At 58.7% G+C, this 18,045-nt stretch overlaps 4 protein-coding genes across 4 annotated transcripts; all 4 read right to left on the bottom strand.

Annotated features, from left to right (window-relative positions):
* Positions 1 to 97: 97 nt before the first annotated feature.
* On the bottom strand, positions 98 to 1,567 carry EX895_005345 (uncharacterized protein; the record flags this gene model as incomplete). The annotated part of the gene is made up of 1 exon (XM_029885937.1): positions 98 to 1,567. One exon carries the CDS (start codon positions 1,565 to 1,567, stop codon positions 98 to 100), a length of 1,470 nt encoding a protein of 489 aa, XP_029737789.1.
* A 3,929-nt stretch (positions 1,568 to 5,496) lies between these two features.
* EX895_005344 (uncharacterized protein) lies at positions 5,497 to 9,339 on the bottom strand (the record flags this gene model as incomplete). The annotated part of the gene is made up of 1 exon (XM_029885936.1): positions 5,497 to 9,339. The coding sequence occupies one exon, from the start codon at positions 9,337 to 9,339 to the stop codon at positions 5,497 to 5,499; it is 3,843 nt and encodes a 1,280-aa protein (XP_029737788.1).
* A 1,224-nt stretch (positions 9,340 to 10,563) lies between these two features.
* On the bottom strand, positions 10,564 to 12,342 carry EX895_005343 (uncharacterized protein; the record flags this gene model as incomplete). Its single annotated transcript, XM_029885935.1, has 1 exon — positions 10,564 to 12,342. One exon carries the CDS (start codon positions 12,340 to 12,342, stop codon positions 10,564 to 10,566), a length of 1,779 nt encoding a protein of 592 aa, XP_029737787.1.
* Positions 12,343 to 15,761: 3,419 nt separating this feature from the next.
* EX895_005342 (uncharacterized protein) lies at positions 15,762 to 17,771 on the bottom strand (the record flags this gene model as incomplete). Its single annotated transcript, XM_029885934.1, has 1 exon — positions 15,762 to 17,771. One exon carries the CDS (start codon positions 17,769 to 17,771, stop codon positions 15,762 to 15,764), a length of 2,010 nt encoding a protein of 669 aa, XP_029737786.1.
* Between the last annotated feature and the right edge of the window lie 274 nt (positions 17,772 to 18,045).

Genomic DNA, 18,045 nt, shown 5'->3' with positions numbered 1-18,045 from the left:
CATCGATTAGTTCGGGTGAGGACGGGACCGGTGAGCACTAAACAGCGAAGAAAAAAAAGCTAACGATAGAGAATGTAGCTATAGCGAGTGTACACGATCAAGCAAGCATTGCGATGGCGGAGATCAGAGCGGCGGCGGCGAGCGACCCACCGACCAGCAGGGTGGGCAAGTGATTCGCAGTGGCGCCCGACTTGACGGAAGACTGGGCGGCCTTGCTCGTGCTAGCCGACGCCCCGCTGCCGGAGCTCGAGCCGGAACCACCCGCGGCGCTTCCGGTGGCACTGGCCGCAGCGCCCGTAGCGCTGATGGCCGCACTTGGGTTGTAGCTGTTGTCGGCGGCCTTGATCTTGCTGCCGTCCGGGAGGCCGGTGGCGTTGATGTTACCGGCGACGTACTGGGCAAAGTTCGGGTAGGTGATGGCCTCCGGGTACGGACGCGTCTGGTTCATGCACGCGGTGAGCGGCACAATGTGCTTGAAGACAGCCTGAATCTTGGGGTACTGCTTCATAAACTCTTCCATGGTGTGGCCGTTGATTTCGTGGGTGAGCACGATGTTGCCCTGCCCCGCCGAAGGGCCCGCGGTCTCCTTGGCGATGATCGAGGCGTAGTTGGCGTCGATGCTGGCCGTAGGTAGCGTTCCGAGCGGCAGGATCTTCCAGTCGTCCGTGTCGTCGGTCCAGAGCACCGTCTCAAGGCCCAGTCCCTTGGCGATCGCACGCACGCGGTCGTCAACGTCGCCAAACGGTGGTCGCCAGCAGGTCGGTGTCACACCCACCACGTCCTTGATCACCTTGGCCGTGTAGTAGAGCTCAGCGAACACCTGGTCGTCCGGGAAGGCGGTCATGTACTGGTGGCTCCACGTGTGCACGCAAATGTGGTGGCCGTCGACAATGCCACGCTGAGCCTCGAGGGGCCAGTCGAGCACGTTGGAGCCGATGTAGAACATGGTGGCTTTCTGGTTGTTCTGCTGCAAAAAGTCGTAGAACGCGTTGTGGGTGCAGTTGGGTCCATCGTCAAAGGTCAATCCCCACGTGTCGGGTTCGGGGCACTGGACCAGGTCGTTGGCCAAGTTCGGGTGCTTGGGGCTATCGCATCCGTTGAACGTCCACCAGCAGTCTGGGTCTGTCCTGGGGTAGGTCGGGGTGAAGCCGGTGAAATCACCATTGACCTTACCCTTGGGTGTGATGCCCGAGGGGATGATGCCGGAAGCCTTGATGTTGGCCCAGACGCTCTGCGCCTCCGAGTCGCCAGGGAGGATGGTGGCGTTGTCCCAAGGTACAGGGAACTGCTTGGCGAGCGCGGCGACTTCGGGCAGGTTGTACGCTGTGCATTCGGCCTTGGCGCCCTTGATGGCAGCCTGCTCGGGCTCGGTGGTGGCACGAGCCTTGAGCGCCGAGTGAGGGCGCGATCCACGCTTGTAGATGAGCCTGTCGTACTCGCCGCTATCGCGATGGCGCCGGTACAAGTTCTGAATGGCCTTGTGGTCCGGTACACCACGGCCGATGTTGGCGGTGACCGCCGAGGCGAGCGAGATGGCCGCGACGAGGGCTGTGGATGAGAGCTTCATGGCGTGTGCGCGTGTGTGTACAAGTTCCTTCTTGACGGAAAGGTTGTCAGGGAACTGGTTCTAGAGCTATAGGACCGACAAACGAACAACTGTCGAAGCCAGAGGGGAGATGAAAGGAGTGAAGAATGGGTTGTGGTCGGGAGGAAAGCAACCAGGGGTGGTACGGGAAGCAAAGATGGTCGGAGATTGGGGAAGGATAAATAGGATCGTCGGTCGGGTTTTTGACAATTGTTCTGTGTTTGCGCAAAAGGAGGTGGGTCAGGCGAGCGCATGCGTGTGTTGGTGGGTCCTGCGGTGCACTAGAACAAAGAGCAAAGGGGAACGAGCGGAGGGATCGGCAGCAAGCAGATGAAAGTGGGCACGAGAACAAAGCAGCAAAACCGCCGGAGGGTTCGGGCAGGTACAGCGGCAGCAGCGGTGACGGCGGGTGGGAGGACAGGGAAGGGCGAGTGGCGAGTGGCGAGGGACCAAGGTCTTCCGAGGTATCATGCATGTCGCGGCTGCGAGAAAAGGCAAACTCTGCAAGCTGCGCCGTGGCTACGCGAGCCGCCGGCGATCCCGGTAAGTGAGTTGTTTCTGTTTACTGTTTTGACACAAGGTCAGTGAGGGTCAGTCAAGTCAGCGATTTGGTCAAAGTTCTGCAGCAACAGCAAGGTGCGGATTGTGGGCGAAGGGGCTTGAAATTTGCAAGCATGCCGGACGTTGCGATGCTGGGACGCGAATGCCACTACACTACACAGTACACACACCGAGAAGGGCAGCGGAGAAGGAGGGACGACATCCGAAACCAAGCCGTCGGTTGAAGTTGCGGCAATGTTGTAGTGTAGCGAGGGGACAGGGGCTGGTTTGCTGGCATGCAAGAACCGCATGATGAGAAAAACCCCCGCCGGCAAGCGAAGTGATCAGCGCAGGGATAGCAAGAATGCCAGCGTGACAAGTAGACGGGTGAAACATTTCGACATGTCCAGCTGCGCGCTGTGCTGGCTGGAACGCGTCGTGGTTGTCGCTGCCGGCTCGGCAAAGCAAGGCGGTCAATCAATTTCTCTTTTTGCAGGCCAACCTGACGAGCATCGACCGAGTCCAGGTGTGGAATCCAACTCGGGCAACGCAGCGCGACGCAAGCCTCCGCTGTTCCGGTGATTTGCTCTGCATACTGAATTTATCAATCAATCGCGGTGGCAGCACAAGCGAGACGCGAGCGAGCCTTCTTTTCGGCTTGAATCTACGTTTGACTTTCAAAGCGACGTAAGCAGCAACAGTCGCCAGTTTGTATTCCAACCATTTGAAATGCTTTGTAATTAATTCAAAAATCACCGAGCCGTCGGCATAGTCCGCCAGCCCAGCCCCTTCTGGGCTGTACAGTACTTCTGCGCTTGTTGCCGAACGACGTGGGATGAGCCAAACATTCCTCATTCATGCTGGCTGACAACATGCTGTCGATCGCCCATCAGCTGTTCAGCACTTCGGTATTCCGGCTGATCGCTACTGGAGTTGAGCTAGAGAGAGGACCGAGCGTCGCTATCCCTGCAACTGGGGCGGAGTCGGAATCGGTGCTTGCGCTCGTTCTCCGCTGTTCACTTGGATCCATCAGAGGTGCGCACTGAGCCCCTTTCCAGCTCAACTCGCCTTGTTAGCGTCGGTCATGGACCCCGCGCAAATTGACTCGCTTTCGGGGCATGAGTTGCACGGAACCCTGTGCCTGAGTAACCTTGCCTTCTATCAATGCCTCATGAGAACACGCACTCTTTCCCTTCACCAGTGCACCTTGCGTCTCCTGCCAGCCTTTCTCCCTCTCGCCCGTGGATTCGACGTCAGAACTCCGCTGAACATCCGCGATCTCACCACATGCTTCACAGCCGCACGTTTGCATATCACCTCGCTTAGCCACCTCACTGTATGTGTGTGATCCATGACAGATCACCTTTTTCCAGACCCTGGCCCTTGGTCGCCGTCCCCGCGTTTTGGCGAGGAATGGATCGACGGGCTGGCAGCCACAAAGTCGCCGAGTTCACACCATGCAACTCTCTGGAGATGACGTCAAGAAGACGCCGAGAGAGGCTGGTACCTTAGGTTCTGCTGGTCCTGACCGAGTGTCGTTGCTCGTCCCGGTTGCGTAGGGATTAGGGCCGCGTCTGCTCGTAGGCGGTCGTCTGTCCTGTGACACTCGATTGTAGAGGATGCTGGTTGTTATTCGGTCCACTTTCTTGTTGCTTAATAGGAAACCAGACGGCCCTATGGTTCTGTACACCGACACAACCGCCTGTAAGCGGGTCTATCATGTCCCGATCTTACCGCATCGGGCCGATCAGGCGAGCCCACCTTCCCTCAGTAGAAGCCGCTCCGTATCCCCCACGCACACTACGCATCACTCGGATATCCCTCGGCGTTACCTGAGATCACCACTCATCTCAACTTTCACAACCGTTTCATCGCACTCATACCACTTTCAAGCGAGCACAAACAGTGAAAAGAGAGGGGGAGGCACGCGAGGTTACGAATTGCGAAGAGGGTTTGGGCACACGCCAAGGCTACAACTGGAGAAGGCGGAACGCGACTGGGATGACTGACTTGGAGGCTTATGTTTGTGTGTGTTTGCGCTTTGTGGTCTGCGGTGCGGTGGTGTGGAACGGTATCGAGGAGAACAGGTGGTGCCTTCGGATTTGGTATTCAATTTCGAGTATTTCGGGTACGAGCTGGCCGCGGCTTGGAGTCAGCGAGACGATCGGAACGGATAGCTGCTTCGATGGGGCGGTGACGATCCCTCAAACACCCTCACGGGCTCATCGGTGGTCACGGCCATCGTCGTCGTCGACGCAACGACGTTTAGCAGCAGTCGCACTTGGCACACCCCTTGACGCAGGTGCAGGGAGCACCAGCAGCCTCGCACTTGCAGTTCTTCTTCTGGCTGTTAGCGCCGGACTTGCAGGCGCAGGCGTTGGTGCAGCCGGAGCACGAGCATCGGCCGGGAGCGCACGTGCACGTGCCGGTGGACGAGGAGCAGTTGCAGGCCATGTTTGCGTTGATACGATGAGGGTTTGAGAGTGTTGTGTGGTGTGGTGTGATTGTAGTAGAGGGAGAAGGCAAGAGTGTTGGTGTGTGAGTGACTGTGGGGTTGATTGGCGGAGAGCTAAGGGGTATTATATACCTTTCACACCTGTGTGGAGAGCAACACAACAAGAGACTGACTGAGCGCGCCCAAGCGTAAGGGCACAGGGTGGGTCCCCAACCAAACACACGACATCCGAACCAAGCTAGGTCTGGAGCCGAGGCTGGCCTCGCACTGTGCTTTCCGCGCTGAGTGTGAAATTTGTGGTCAGTGCGGTTCGAGCTTTTTTTGCCCTCACCCAAAATTGAATTTGCGCGGTTTTCGCCCAGCCAATCACAGCCCTGCTTCGGAAAAGAACCGAACCCGAACTCACGGCCAACTCCGCTCTGAGGGTGCAATCTGATATCGACGACTCGCTCTCTGCTGCCTTCTGTGCCTTTTCGCCGCGATAGCCACAGCCGATTCCACGTCATTCCACGCAGCAGCCGAAGCCAAGCAGCCGAAGTCAAACAGCCGAGCTTCTTTTTTGCCGAAGCATCCACTCGCTATAGAACGTGTCCAAGGTGCTCTTATCATCTTGACAGGGAATCGAATCGCATTCAGGGGCGGCTTGCATCTCGCCTATCCTCCTGTTCACGTTCATCATCTGACCAAGAATTGGGGTACAGTATCTGCAATGCACGAGATCGAGATCCGAACTGTCAACTCGATTCAGGCGGCGGCTGCTGCTGCTGCTGCTGCACACACCCCAAACCCAGATACTATAACATGACTTTGCGTGAAGCCAATTCATCAAGACTAAAAAAAGTCGTCTAGCACATGACATTCCATCCTCCCGGGGCAGATCCGCTCCTTTTATCGCATCCGCGTGAAACAAGCCTCCTCATCTTCGCCGGGACTGACTCGTCCGAGCCGCCTCCAGCATCGCACTCGACCCTGGTGCCATCGGAAAATGAATCTCTTGGCCGTTCGCCCCCGCCCCTAATCCACCGCTGCTGCCTTTACCACCGTAGTCCAGAGCCGAGGGGCTCGAAGACGACGACATGCCGCCGTGCACTTTTCCAGCTCCTGTTCCTGTTCCTGTTCCTGTTCCTGCTCTTCCGCCGCTGCCGTTCTCGTCAATCGTACCGAACGACGACGCGGAGCTGGTCGAAGTGGACGACGAAACCAGCCCTTGACTCGACGAAGACGGGCTTAGGTGACCCATAGACACTTTGCGCGATCGGTCCGCAGGCCGGTACGATAACGAGGACGACGACGTCGACTTGCTGCCCCAGTCTCCTGTGCGATTCATCGCTCCGATCCCGCCGACAGACATGCTGCGGCCCTGTGGATGGCTTTCCACGCCGGATCGTTCCGTGTCTCGATGCTCGTGCCCGTCTGCATCCATCGTGCTTTGCTGCTGCTGCGAGATCGATCCGTAGCCATGAGATCCGTGCGTGGGCGACGCACGTCCAGAGCTGTTGCTGTTGCGCATACCTAGCCAGGCGCGCTCCTTTTCAGCTTCTGATCTGTACGGCCGACTTGGACTGGAGCTGTGCTTGCGCTCGATAGACAAGTTTTCCGCATGCCCCTGACCCCTTCGGTAGTCATCGGCCTGCTGCTGCGTGCCATCCGTGCCAAGACTTGCCGGCCGCGCTGCAGGCTTGTGCGTCGATCTGCCCATCTCTTCCTCTGAGGACGAGCTGCCGGGCCACAGCGGATCCGAATACTCAAGCTGATTGCCGAGCCCGAGATAATCGGTCGTCGCCGACTTGGCCTGATCCTGATGGCTGGATCCGTCAGCAGAGCGCGGGTCAGGCACCAGCCGATACGGCGTGTTGGCTTGCAGGGCCTTGACGTCCACCACCTGTCCCACTACAAAGCCCGTCGATCCACCCACTTGTCCCGCGTGCGAGCCCATAGTCTTAAGGTCGTCGTCGATCTGCCGGTGTTGCATGCCATACCCAGGCTGTCGCATCGGCGTCTCTGCAGCTCGACCACGATGCGCACCCGCTGGAGCGCGATTCGGCTTGACCAGCCCGTTGCGCTTCTGCTTGGTTGCCGCGCTGGCCCCGCTGTTCTGATTCCACTGCTCGGTGCTCGACAAGTCTTCCGAGTCGGGACTGCTGGAGGACGTGTCCATACCATCGTACGCACTCGCAGTTTCGACGTGCGAAGGCGAGGCAGACGCATATCCATTGGGACCGGCGCTTGCCGAAGCTAGACCTGAGGCATTGTGGCCACTCTGCTCAGAGATTTGCGCGTTGCTGTTGCTGTGACTTTGTTGCTCTTGACCGGGCTGTTGAGGTTGCGTTCCACCGTACTGACCTTGACTGGACCGGTTGATGATGCTCAGGTACCAGAACATCAGATTTGAGATGAGCACCTGCTCGTACAGAGGGCGACGCGGGTTGGCCAGCTTGATATGACTCAAACGGTAGACGGCGCGTTCGATGTGGATCGGATAGCGTGAGTAAAAGTAGGCGCCGCCTTTGCCAGACATGCCCATCTCGTTGCGCTCCAACAAGCTGCCGGCGGTGAGTTGACTGTTATGCGGACGCGGGCCGGTCTGAGCAGACGCCTCGTCGTTGCCTTTCTTCTTACCAAAGAGCGCACCGAGGAAGCTCGAGGAGCTGCTCTCCTCCCTTTCCTTTTCCTCTCTTTCTCGCTCCTTGCGTTCACGCTTCTCGTGCTTTTCGCGCTTCCTCTGCGTCTCCTTTTCCACTTTGACGCGATCGTCGTCGTCGTCCTTGCCCAGTCCAAACCAGGACAGACCAAAAGCGCCCTTGCGCTCCTTTTCCTTATGCTTTTGAGAGGGCGGCGGCGATGAGACGGGCGGTGGTGGCGCATGAGATTGCCGTTGCGCCTGCGCCTGCTGCGGCTGCTGAGAAGAAGTGACGATGGGCGCGATCTGAGGTCTTTGAACGGCATGTCCATCGCGCCGTTGCAGATCCTGCGTCGAGGTGTACGATGGCTGGCTGGTGCCCGCCAAAGGAGGGCGAGGCGCTTGCTTCTGTTGGTGCTGCTGCGGAAGCGTCTTTTCGAACGCAGGCACGGGCGGCAGATGCGAAACAGCGATGGGCTTGATCTGGTTGCTTCCGGCCGTGTATCCGTCGGGTCGAGGAGTCTCGAGTGGGTCTACGAACCGCGGTGCAGCTTTCTGCGATGCAACGGGCGTTCCGTCGCCGCCGTCCAGGCCGGGCTGGGTAGAGGCCAAGCTGGTGGCCGATTCCTGCGTAGGTGTATGTGGTGGCGAAGGCGAAGAACTGGTGCGTGCAACGGTCCCACCCAAAGCACTAGCTTCGGAGCCTGTGCTATCCACAGCCGAGGTCAGGCTGGTCCGTTGCGATGCATCCGATTGATAGGAATCACGCGAGTAGGCGTCTACGATCGAGTCGGTCGCTTCCGTCGAAACGGGACGCGACGAGCTATCCCCCGCGGACGAGTCGTCATCGGCATTGCTAGACAACTCCGAGTGACCACTGTGGCGCCTCTCCATGTCCTCGGTGCTGCTGTGCTGCAGCTCCCACGCGCGGCTGCCTTCGGACGGGGCCGAGGAGACGTCATCGGTCGAACTGCGAGGCGCACGTCGTCGCGAAGCGAGACTGCCTCTTGTTGAGTCGCCCGACGCCTTGCGCATCTTTGTGCGTGCAGCTCGTCGCAAGATCTGACCTGGCTTGGGAACAATGATGGGCGCATCGGGATCCTCGATGGGCTCGGCAGGCATGGCATCAATCGTGTCGAGGTCGGGCGTGGTGTTGAGGCTGAGGGTGCGGCGGAGGACGCTGCGCAGCATGGCGGGGTCTTGGCTCTGGCTAGCCTGCTCGGCGGCCGCTTCGAGCTTTTGCAGGTCATCGATGGTAAGGTTGGGGATAGCTAACCCATAGGCGCCTCTGCTCAAGCCACTCCGATTGCGCTGGAGCGGACGCGGGGGTCTGTCGTCTTCACTGTCTTCTGTATCTTGTTCGGGACGATACTGGCGCCGGAGCGTGCTTCCGCGTCGTGAGAGCGAGGTGGCGCGACCGAGCAGCGCCCCGCGCGCATCGTTGGGATCGTGCTGCTGCTCCTGCTGCTGACGACGCACAGAATTGAGTCGATGCGCGATGGGCGAGTCGCCAACGACGAGCGGCGGCAATGTATCGTCGTCGTGGGCCTCTGCATCGTCTGCGCCGGCATGCTGGATGACCGCGCGAGCAGCGTGCTCCTTGATAAAGTTGCGAAAGTCCGAGGGCGAGATTTCAGGATGCACAGAGGCGGGGACCCAGAAGAGATGGCTGGGATCCTTGGGCGATTGGGAGCCGCTGGAAGAAATGCTGGTGGGCGAGGTGGCGAGCGCCCTGGCGGTGTCAAAGTTATCGGAGGTGGGTGAAGCGGTGACAGGGGAAAGGCGGGTGGGTGAGGCCGAGAGAGGCTCTGAGCCGGAGGAGCGGTCGGAGGAGCCTTGGCCTCTACGCCTTGCGGTGAAAGTGGCGCGTTCATTGGTGTAGCTGCTGTTGGCCGAGGAGGCGGAGGAGGAAGATGTGCGTATTGGCACTGCGCCGTCATCCACCAAGCTGTATCCGCGCCTTTCGCGCTCCGGGGACGGAATCGAGAGCAATTCCTGTCCACCGCCGTAGGAAGCGGCAAGGTCGGGAAGGTCCGGGTCGAGGACGGGACGATTGACCGAGAGCCTGCGATGCGATTTGAGCGCTTCGACCTCGCGCGCGAGCTCGTCGTCTGTGATGCGCATGGGACCGCCCGACATTCTGGAGGGATGCTGAGCGCGAGAGCGTGGTCCTGGCAAACAAGTGAAAAGGCTCTGCGGCGGAGCGAGAGCGCTTAGAAGGCCGACGGGGCTAGAAGGATCACAGCGAGTCGGTGGCGGAACAAGGGAACATCGGCAGGATCGAGACGGTGTGAGAATTTGCTAGGTTGGAGCAAGCCTGCCAAGCATGCGTGTGTCGATAGAGCGGCCGAGATGGATTCCGGTGCGTGCTAGAGTAGGGAATGAAGGCAGCGAATGGACCTGCTGTACTGTTGCTGCGCGAAAGACGATAAGAAGCTAGCTCGACTGCTTTGACTTTGGCGGCGAGTCGGGACACGGTTTGTGCGAGGGCAGGACGACCAGAGGATGCGAGACGAGCTCGATCGCGTTGAGCGCGTGGCTAGCAAGGCCGAGCTGGGCGAGCGAGCAAAGCGAGACAGAATGAGCCAGCTCAAGAGGAAGCCTGCCGAGACTCCGAGACTCGAGCTTGTTCAGTTGGTTGTGCGTGTGTATGTGGTAAAGACGGAAAGCGTCGTCGTAGAAAGGTGAAAGCGAAACAAAGCTGCCGACCGACAAGAGAGTTTGGGCCAGAAATGGCCGACAGAAAAGGTGCTCTCCTCTCTGTTTGCGTGCCGTTCCAGGTTGCGGGTGGGGAGAGCCGAGTGAGCCACAGGAGGAGCGTGTAAGTGCGTGCAGACTCGCTCGCTCGCTCGCTTGCTGGCCTGCTTGCCGTGTGCAACTTGAAATTGGTGATTTAACTATTTCTCAAACAATAATCCCGCAGCTTGGCTCACGGGCTGGCTGGCCAGAGCGCGACTCGCTCGAAACTCAGCCAATCCTACTTTGCTCAATCAGTCATGGCGGCTGCAGCTGCTGAAAAAAAAGCAGCAGCACTGCACAGAAGCATAGCACAGGACAGCATTCGACGCCGGAACCTCGCTGGCTTCTGATCGTTACCGTAGAAGGCAGCTCAAAGATGCTCTGAATCCGCTTCAGATATCCACAGTACACGTCGCCGCACAGTGTACTCACACAAGAGCTACGGAGGCACATTCGGATTGCTGAGCATACTGTATGTTTGGCCATTGAAGGACAGGCGTGCTTGTAGTGGCTCCTACATCGGTACTTGAATGGGGTATCTGGAAATGACATGACATATGACGACGACAGACTCGAAACAATGCAAAGGAAGCTCTTACTGAAAGGAAACCAGGTAAAGAACGGCTACTTCAACTTGTTGAGCCGCATCGTCGACTTGAACGACTTGAGCCGCTGATGGCCGTCCGAGACGGAAGACACGTCGGACGTCGACGCGTTGGTGCTCGAGCCCGTCGCCCACAGTTTGTCCTTCTTCTTCTTGTCCTTGTCCGCCTTTTTGGCATCTTCCTTCAAGAAGGCTGCTTCAGCGCGAAGGATGCTGATGGGTTCGTAGTGGTGCACCACCGAAGCGGTACCGGCACTCTTCTTGTGCTTGGAAAGGTGTTTGTGTGACAGGCGATGGCTACTTCCGGACGCCGCCCCCGCCGCAGCAGCAGCTGCCTGCTTTCGTTCGGGAAGTCGGTTGAGACGCTCAAACTCGGCGGGGTCTACTTTTCCTTGCAGATAGTGGTTCGAAAGCAACGGAGGTAGGTCTTCGGCCTGCACGCTGTTGCCGCTTGCACCCGAACCCGAGTCGGATCCCAGGAATTCCGCTTCGACGTCGAGCGACGACAGGCCAACTTCGGCGTCCAGACCGCAGCTGAGAGGCTGCATGCGTGCACGTTGGAGCATCTCGCGAGGATCCAGATCCCTCAAGCTGCTGTGGTTGGACGAAGCCATCGAGTCGAGGCGCACGCCCGTGCTGCGTGCAATGCGAGAGCCTCGCATCGTGTTGTTGGGGTCATCGCCGTGGCCGGGCAGACTGGGTGGTCGAAAGGCAAACACGTTCTCGTCGCTTTCCGGCGTGTCCAGAGCGCTGATTCTCGTGGTGCTGAAGCCGATCGGCACCTCATCCGCACGGGACGGCGTCGCAAGCGGGTGGTCGTGACTCGGCTGCAATCCCTCTACTTTACCCATGGTTGACGATGCCGCACTGTCCTGAGTGACAGTCGACGGAGAAGGCAGCGCAGGCACAGGCGGCAGAGAAACGTCGCTAGGAGGAGGTCGTGGAGCACGTCTTGCATCGCTCGAGGTATGAGAGCGTGTCGGGGCAAAACGAGGTCGATCTTCCTCCTGCGCCTCATCGAGCACCGAGGAAGCCGCTCCTCCCCGCGCAGCCGACATGGCTTCCCGCTTCCTCAGAGAGCTCGCTGTGTTGTCGGCGATGTCAGCAAAGGGACTTTCGCCAATGGTGGAGGAGGATCTCGTCTTGCCTTTGTCGAGCACCAGATCCTCGAGGGCAATGTCGATCGCGTCGACGTTCCACTGTTCTTGCTTTGGCGTGACCTGCGCGTCCCTTGGCGGCACTCCCGGAAAGTGGTACGTTTCCTTGTGCATTGCTTCGTCTGGGGCATACCCCATACGTGAATCAGCAAAACCGAGGATGGGCAGATGGTCGACGTCGAGGTCCCTCTCGTGTTGAGACGAGGAAGCAGCCATCTTTCTCTGCGCCCTTTTCTTCTTCATGCCTGTCAGTCGTGTTTGGCTGGTGGAGCGGTCGCGCTGCACGACAGGCTCGACAAACTTGATCAGCGTCGGCTTTGAGTTGTTGCTGACCGGAGCATCATCGATGTCCGACGTGTCGTCAAACGAGGCAGGCACTTCCGAGACAAAACTGGCCCCACAGTCGCTCTGCGACATGTCGTGCGGATAGTCGCCGAACTCGGGTCTGCAGACCGAGGATGGGGTCGAGTCGGTGTACGTGTTGAAGCTGTGCGACAGGCTGGGCTGGCTGGCGTTGGATGGATAGCGAATCGAGTCGAAGCTGCGATCGTAAGAAGGCTGGCGATACATAGCCTCGGCTTGTCTTTGCATCGATGCAGGCGCGTACTGTCGACCACCGCGCTGCTGCTGCGTTGTGGACATGGCGCGTTGAGATGGGCGAAATGAGATGGATGCAGCCAAGCTGTGATCCAGCCGAGGCAACCAGCTGATGAAGTCGACCCGAATAGAGGGACTGGGACGAGAAAGAGACCGAGCAAAGGGTGGAAGTGGGGACGGCAGGTCACGTTGGCGGTCGAGAGGCAACTTATGAAGGTCACAAAACCTTGGCGGTAGGCACAGCGGATGATGTTGCGGTTGTGGTTGCGGTTGCAAAGGGCACGAAAGAGACGGTCGTTGCGAGGTTTTGAGCCGGCTTGCGTGGATGAAGCAACGGTCAGCAATGCATGTGCATGCGCAAAGGCAGAAGCCTGTTCGTTGCTTCTGAACAAAAGATTGACAGAAACAGGGAGGATCCAAGCGGTGGCGTGAGGACAAGGAGCAGAAATGTGGCAACCGCCGTCGATCTCATGTGCTGGTCAAAGTCGAGCTCCGCGTTGTCGTGTCCTCTTCCCAACTCAAAATAGGAGAGGGGTTGGGCAGCCAGCCGAAATGTCGGTCGTTCGGTCGAGTTGCTATGAAGACGCAGCGAGCGAGAGGGGGAAAGAGAGAAAGAAGAGAAGAAGGGTGCGAGAACAATCGGCTTTATTGCATTCGAGGCGATGTAACGGCAGGTGGTGACCAAGTTCGGGCTGCAACGTCCCAATGTAAGCCACCAAACCGAGTAGCATGAATGGCGCGGTGAAGTACGGTTCGTGGGAGAGACCGACCGACAGCAAAGCCTTTCTTTTTGCCCAGCATGTAACCGGAGCCAAATTAGTGCAGGAGGAAAAGGGAACCCACACTAATCTCACCTCCTTGTCGGCCTAGACCATTTGCTCGAAACAATCTACCGACAGGGCAGGTTGTGATGGCAGTGAATCAGATTTGGGGTTCCGATATTGATGGAGAGCGGGCGAGTACCGTATGCGATCTGTTGCAGTGGCAAAGGTGGAGACGCGAACGAGAGACAAGACGCATGACCCACAGTTCGCGCATCCGGCTGCAAAGCATTGTCATGGACAAGACGCTGCACTGCCCTCAAGACACACGCTCAGACCATGCAATGGCTGGGCAACCTTAAACGCACCAACGCCAACTCTGCATCTGCATGGGTCGCTGTAGGGAGTGGGAGAAAATTCCCACGATGTCTTGCATATGACAACAAATCAACGGGCAAGAGGCACACAGCAGGCAAGGAGATTCAGGGACAAGGCGCGACGAGTCTTATTCTGCAGGGTCGTCCTGCAAGCGAGAGCCACTTTGCTGGAGCCGAGGTGCCATGTGGACAAGTCGCTGTGCCTTCCTTCTTTTGTGTTTCCGTCGCGAGGAGTTCATTTCGAGGCAGCGGTACAGGAGCGGGTGGCGGTGCGTCACACGAATCGAGCGCAAAGCTTACCCAACCCACACCTCGAGCCAAGAAGCGGTGTCTGAAGTGTCAAGAAAGGCTAGGTCATGGTGGCATATCGAAACTCCGTACTCTGCGCGTTCGAGATAGATCGAAAAAAGGAAGCGGCAACGGGGAAAGGCGCAGTTTCAAGTGCAAGCGCAGTTTGGTTCGATCCTGAGTCAGACGAGGTGAAAAGTCGGCCTTGAGAGAGAGAGAAAACGTACTTCGCTCCTTTACTCTAACGACGGAGTACCAAACACGCGCAGGCAGCCACAACCGGGCTTGCTTGGACATTTCGTGGCGCTTTTCTTTTTCGCCCGAGCCGCAGTGTACAGTACACTTCTGCAGGGCCAGTAGAAACCGACGATCAAAGGTTTCGATGCACGAAAGCGTGACACCTCACGGCGGCCCTTCCCATGTTCGAGAAACGCGCAACCAGTGTGTGAACGCTGCAGAGGGGGCGTTCAGCTGGCACACACGGTTGCGCTGGCCGCCTGCTGCTGCGCGATGCTGGGCCAGGACTGGACAACCGACGACAGGCGTGGAATCAATTTCCATGGGAAATTTTCGGACAAAGTTCATGACGATGAAACGGTCAGCCGGCCAGCCAGCCAGCCATCCGCACCTAGCGTGAGAAAGCTGGCGGTCGGATTCACTTCCAAAGGTTCCTCTTTCCTCTTTTCTCTCTCTCTCTCTGTGTTTGAATTCTGTTGCAACTCGAGCAGACGGTGCTACATGTATGGTTCGGTGGAGTGCCGTCTCATTGGCCTGCTGAAGACGGCGATGGTTGTGCGCCATTGTGGATTGTCTCGCCTCGCTCTCGTGTTCCCACTCCTATTTCCGAGTCTTCGTTGTCCTGCAGCGTGTGTTTGTCTTGTCGAAGTTGCGCGGTACGGTAGAGCACGGCACGATGGCATCCAAGACATCTTTCTGTTGCTGGCAACCACAATGGCCCCTGCGCCTCGCCCAACACTTCGCTCGCCTTTTTTTGTGGTGTCTTTTGCGCGCTGTCAATCACAATCTCTGTAAGCGAGACGTGCCGACAATGCGGTGGGGATTTTTAAGCTTTTTCTTTTTGCTACTCCGAATGCTACACACTACAGTAGCTCCTTGCTTGGTACAAGACATATTTGCGCCGGAAATGAATTCGCCTCCCCTTTCGGCCATCGAGTTCCGAACCCCCACTGTGACTCGCCCGCTCTTCTTTGCTGATCGACGGCTAGAGCGATCCTTTTGGTTGTTCCGAGATCGGGTCTCGTTGAGACGCGGGTTCTACGCGAACCGATATTCTCCCCTGCGCCAGCATCGCTGATGCATCGGGTGGGAGAAGCCGAGTGCCGATCTGCGCCAGTGCGACTTCCTTCCTGCGGCTCGTCGGCCTCTCTGCGCCCCGCCTGTCGCTGTTGAGAGCCTTTCCCTCGTCTTCTATCCCGAGTCTGCATGGCTCCATCGCGCTTGCCTCGAACTGGCTGGCATCGTAGCCGATTCTGCGAGGTCGCCGTTTTACCCTTCCATTTTCCAGGCTTCATTTTCGCGCGCCTTTCTTTTTTTTGCATCGTCTTCGAACGTCAACACAACGTCGATATGATATGCTCAGCCTGAGCAGCAGGTCCAAGACCAACAGCAGCAAACGCCATCGAACCTCATCGGCCGCATCCACGGACCGAACCCGAAGGATGCGTCCCTTCGCCACTCGCCACACGCTCTTCCGTAAGTTAAACACCTGCTCCCGTTCCGAACTGCCACGCCCAAAGGTCTCCTCCTCCTCCTGCCGAGGAAACAACATCCGAGACACTCTCCCGTCTTGCACCACTTCATACACCACACTACACTACACTGCATCAACAAGAAACCCTTGCAAATTACAACTGACTGAATGCGTGTATGAGAGTCAAAATGCGTAGGTGATACAACAGAGATCCAAGAATTATCACAAAACCATAGGTATACAAGTAACAACAAGTAACAACAAGTAACAACAAGTAGCAACAACAAGAATAAGAACAACAAAGTGAAAAAGAATCCGCGAACCATCTCAAATACGAACGCTGAAGCGATCCAGAGCAGCGCGATCCATCCTGGAGAAGGCAGGCTTAGCAGAGACGTCGTCCGCCTCGGCACTGCTAGGTGCAGTGGTCGTAGGCGAGTCATCGCTGGATCCACTTCCGCTGCCGCTGCGCAAACTGAGCAGGGCCCCGACCGCAGAATCGTGCTGCTGGTCCTTGTTGAAGCCAGCCGGTGCACCATGCGTCGAACGCAGCATGGAAACGCCCTCGTCGTCCGAGCCGGCTCGATCCATAGGGCGGATCGGTGCCAAGACGTCCTTGGCCAGCGTGTACTGGTTGCTCATGCTCGAGCTGCGCATGCGCTGCAAGCGAGGACGCGTCGGCTTGGGCTCGTTGGCCGCATCGTCGTGCGACAGCGCAGCAGTGCCGCGCAACTCTTGGTAGGATCGCTTGCGGCCGTAGAGCATGCCCGCCTCGCGAGGCGACAGATCGGGTGCTGCCTCGTTGCTGCTGTGACGCACGGTGAGCTCGGCATACTGCGAGTCCACCGGAATGGGTCGGATGGGCAACAGACCGCGTGCCTCGTGCAGCGGCGTCACATCAGCAGCATACGACAGCCTGTCGATGGGATCGGCCTTGACCGGGTGTCGGTAAGCAGGCACGAGGCCGTCGAAGTTCCGCCTCGATGCAGACTCGCGTGGTGAGACTAGGTGCGTCTCCCTCGAGCTGGGTGAGATGCGGCTGCGATCCATGACCGACCTTTCCGGGAGCGCTCTTGCACCAGGCGACGAGTGGCGAGCAGCGTTGTCAGCCCCTCTCGAGTGCATCACGGCCGCACCGTGAGATGCGCGCAGGTCGGCAGGCTCGAGGTTCGCCGAGGACGGAGGAGGCGACGCGGAGCCTTCAAGATCCTCAGGGCTGACACCGGGAGGAAGGTCGCCGGCACGGCTGATCGGATCAGGATACTCGGCCTCGTCGACGGAAAGGCCCCACTCGCCGCCGCTCTCGCCAACAAAGCGCGGGTCTTCACTGACGCGGCGCAGAAGCCCTTCACGCACATCGCGCTTGGTGTAGTACGAGATGACGTGCAGCTTGCGACCGGAAGTGGTGGTCATACTGAAAGATTGCTTGATGAGGCCCTCGGCCTTGTAGAGGTTCGAGGTGGGGCCGCCCGTGATGGACGACGATGGCTTCTTGCGTGCTTCGAGCTCTCTGTAAGTGAGGAAGCAGCCGCTGACGCGACTGGCGGACCAGCACTTGCCGTCGGTCCAACGACGCATGCCGGCCTCCTTTTCGTCCCAGACAAAGATGCTGCCGGAGCAGATGAGGTCGGCGCGCTCCGAGTCGAGCAGACGGCGATGAACGCGACGCGGAGGAGGCACGCCCGGAGCACCGGCATCGTCGACGAGGTCGCAGGCGGCGAGCAGAAGGATGGCATCCTTGGTCGTCTTGATGTGACCGCGGTACGTGGGCTGCTGGTGCGAGCCTGTGGGTGCTGCCATGGGATGCGAGATGGACGCGCGCATGGTGTGAAGCGAAGAAGAGGCGGACGAGCCCGTGGAAGAGAAGGAGGAGGCGTGGTGCGGTTGATGCGGGTGCGCGGCGTGGCCGGGATGCTGCGAGTGAGCATGGTGACCGTATGCGTAGGGGGCCTGCGGCTGTGCAGGGCTGGTCGCGGTGGGCGAACGACCGTCGTAGGCGTAGTAAGACTCCTCGTGATGAGATTGTCGGTGGTGGAGAGGCGGAGGCGGCAGCGGGCCGCGCTCGTCGTAGTAGGAGTGGTGGTGTCGCGTGTAGGTGGGGTGAGGAGGAGCGTGGTGCTGCGGGTAACCGCGATCGGAGGGGGGGTAGTCCGGGTACATGGGGCCGTGGGGAGGACCTGGAAGCGGGCCGCGAGGCATGGTTTGAGAGCGAGAAAAGTCTGGCCTAGCGGGCACGTAGCGAGTTGTTGAGTAAGGATGCATGTTACTGGTGGGCTCAGCGTGGCGCGAGTAGCGATCGTTGGGGAACGAGCTGTCGGAATAGCGGTCACCTGGCATGGTGTTCTCGATACGGGGCGCAGCGATGATCAGAAGCGCTCAAGGTGGATGCAAGATCGAGTCGACGAGAGGCTGTAAGCACCGAAGTTATTGCAACGGTGGGTCAGCGGCTGAATGGAGCCTTTCGCAGAGTATCCTAGTCGGAGAGCAAATCGTGGTGGAATGACTTGCTCGTTCGCTGTGCCGATCGTGCGGATGGCAAGGCAATAGTGGAGTGATTGCGATGGGCGGCGGCGGGTGATACGATGGTGGTGACGGGTGTCGTAGCAGGGCA

The sequence above is a fragment of the Sporisorium graminicola genome, chromosome SGRAM_6 (genome assembly GCF_005498985.1).
Source record: "Sporisorium graminicola strain CBS 10092 chromosome SGRAM_6, whole genome shotgun sequence".
Taxonomy (NCBI): Eukaryota; Fungi; Basidiomycota; class Ustilaginomycetes; order Ustilaginales; family Ustilaginaceae; genus Sporisorium; species Sporisorium graminicola.
This window is presented reverse-complemented; position numbering and strand designations above follow the sequence as displayed.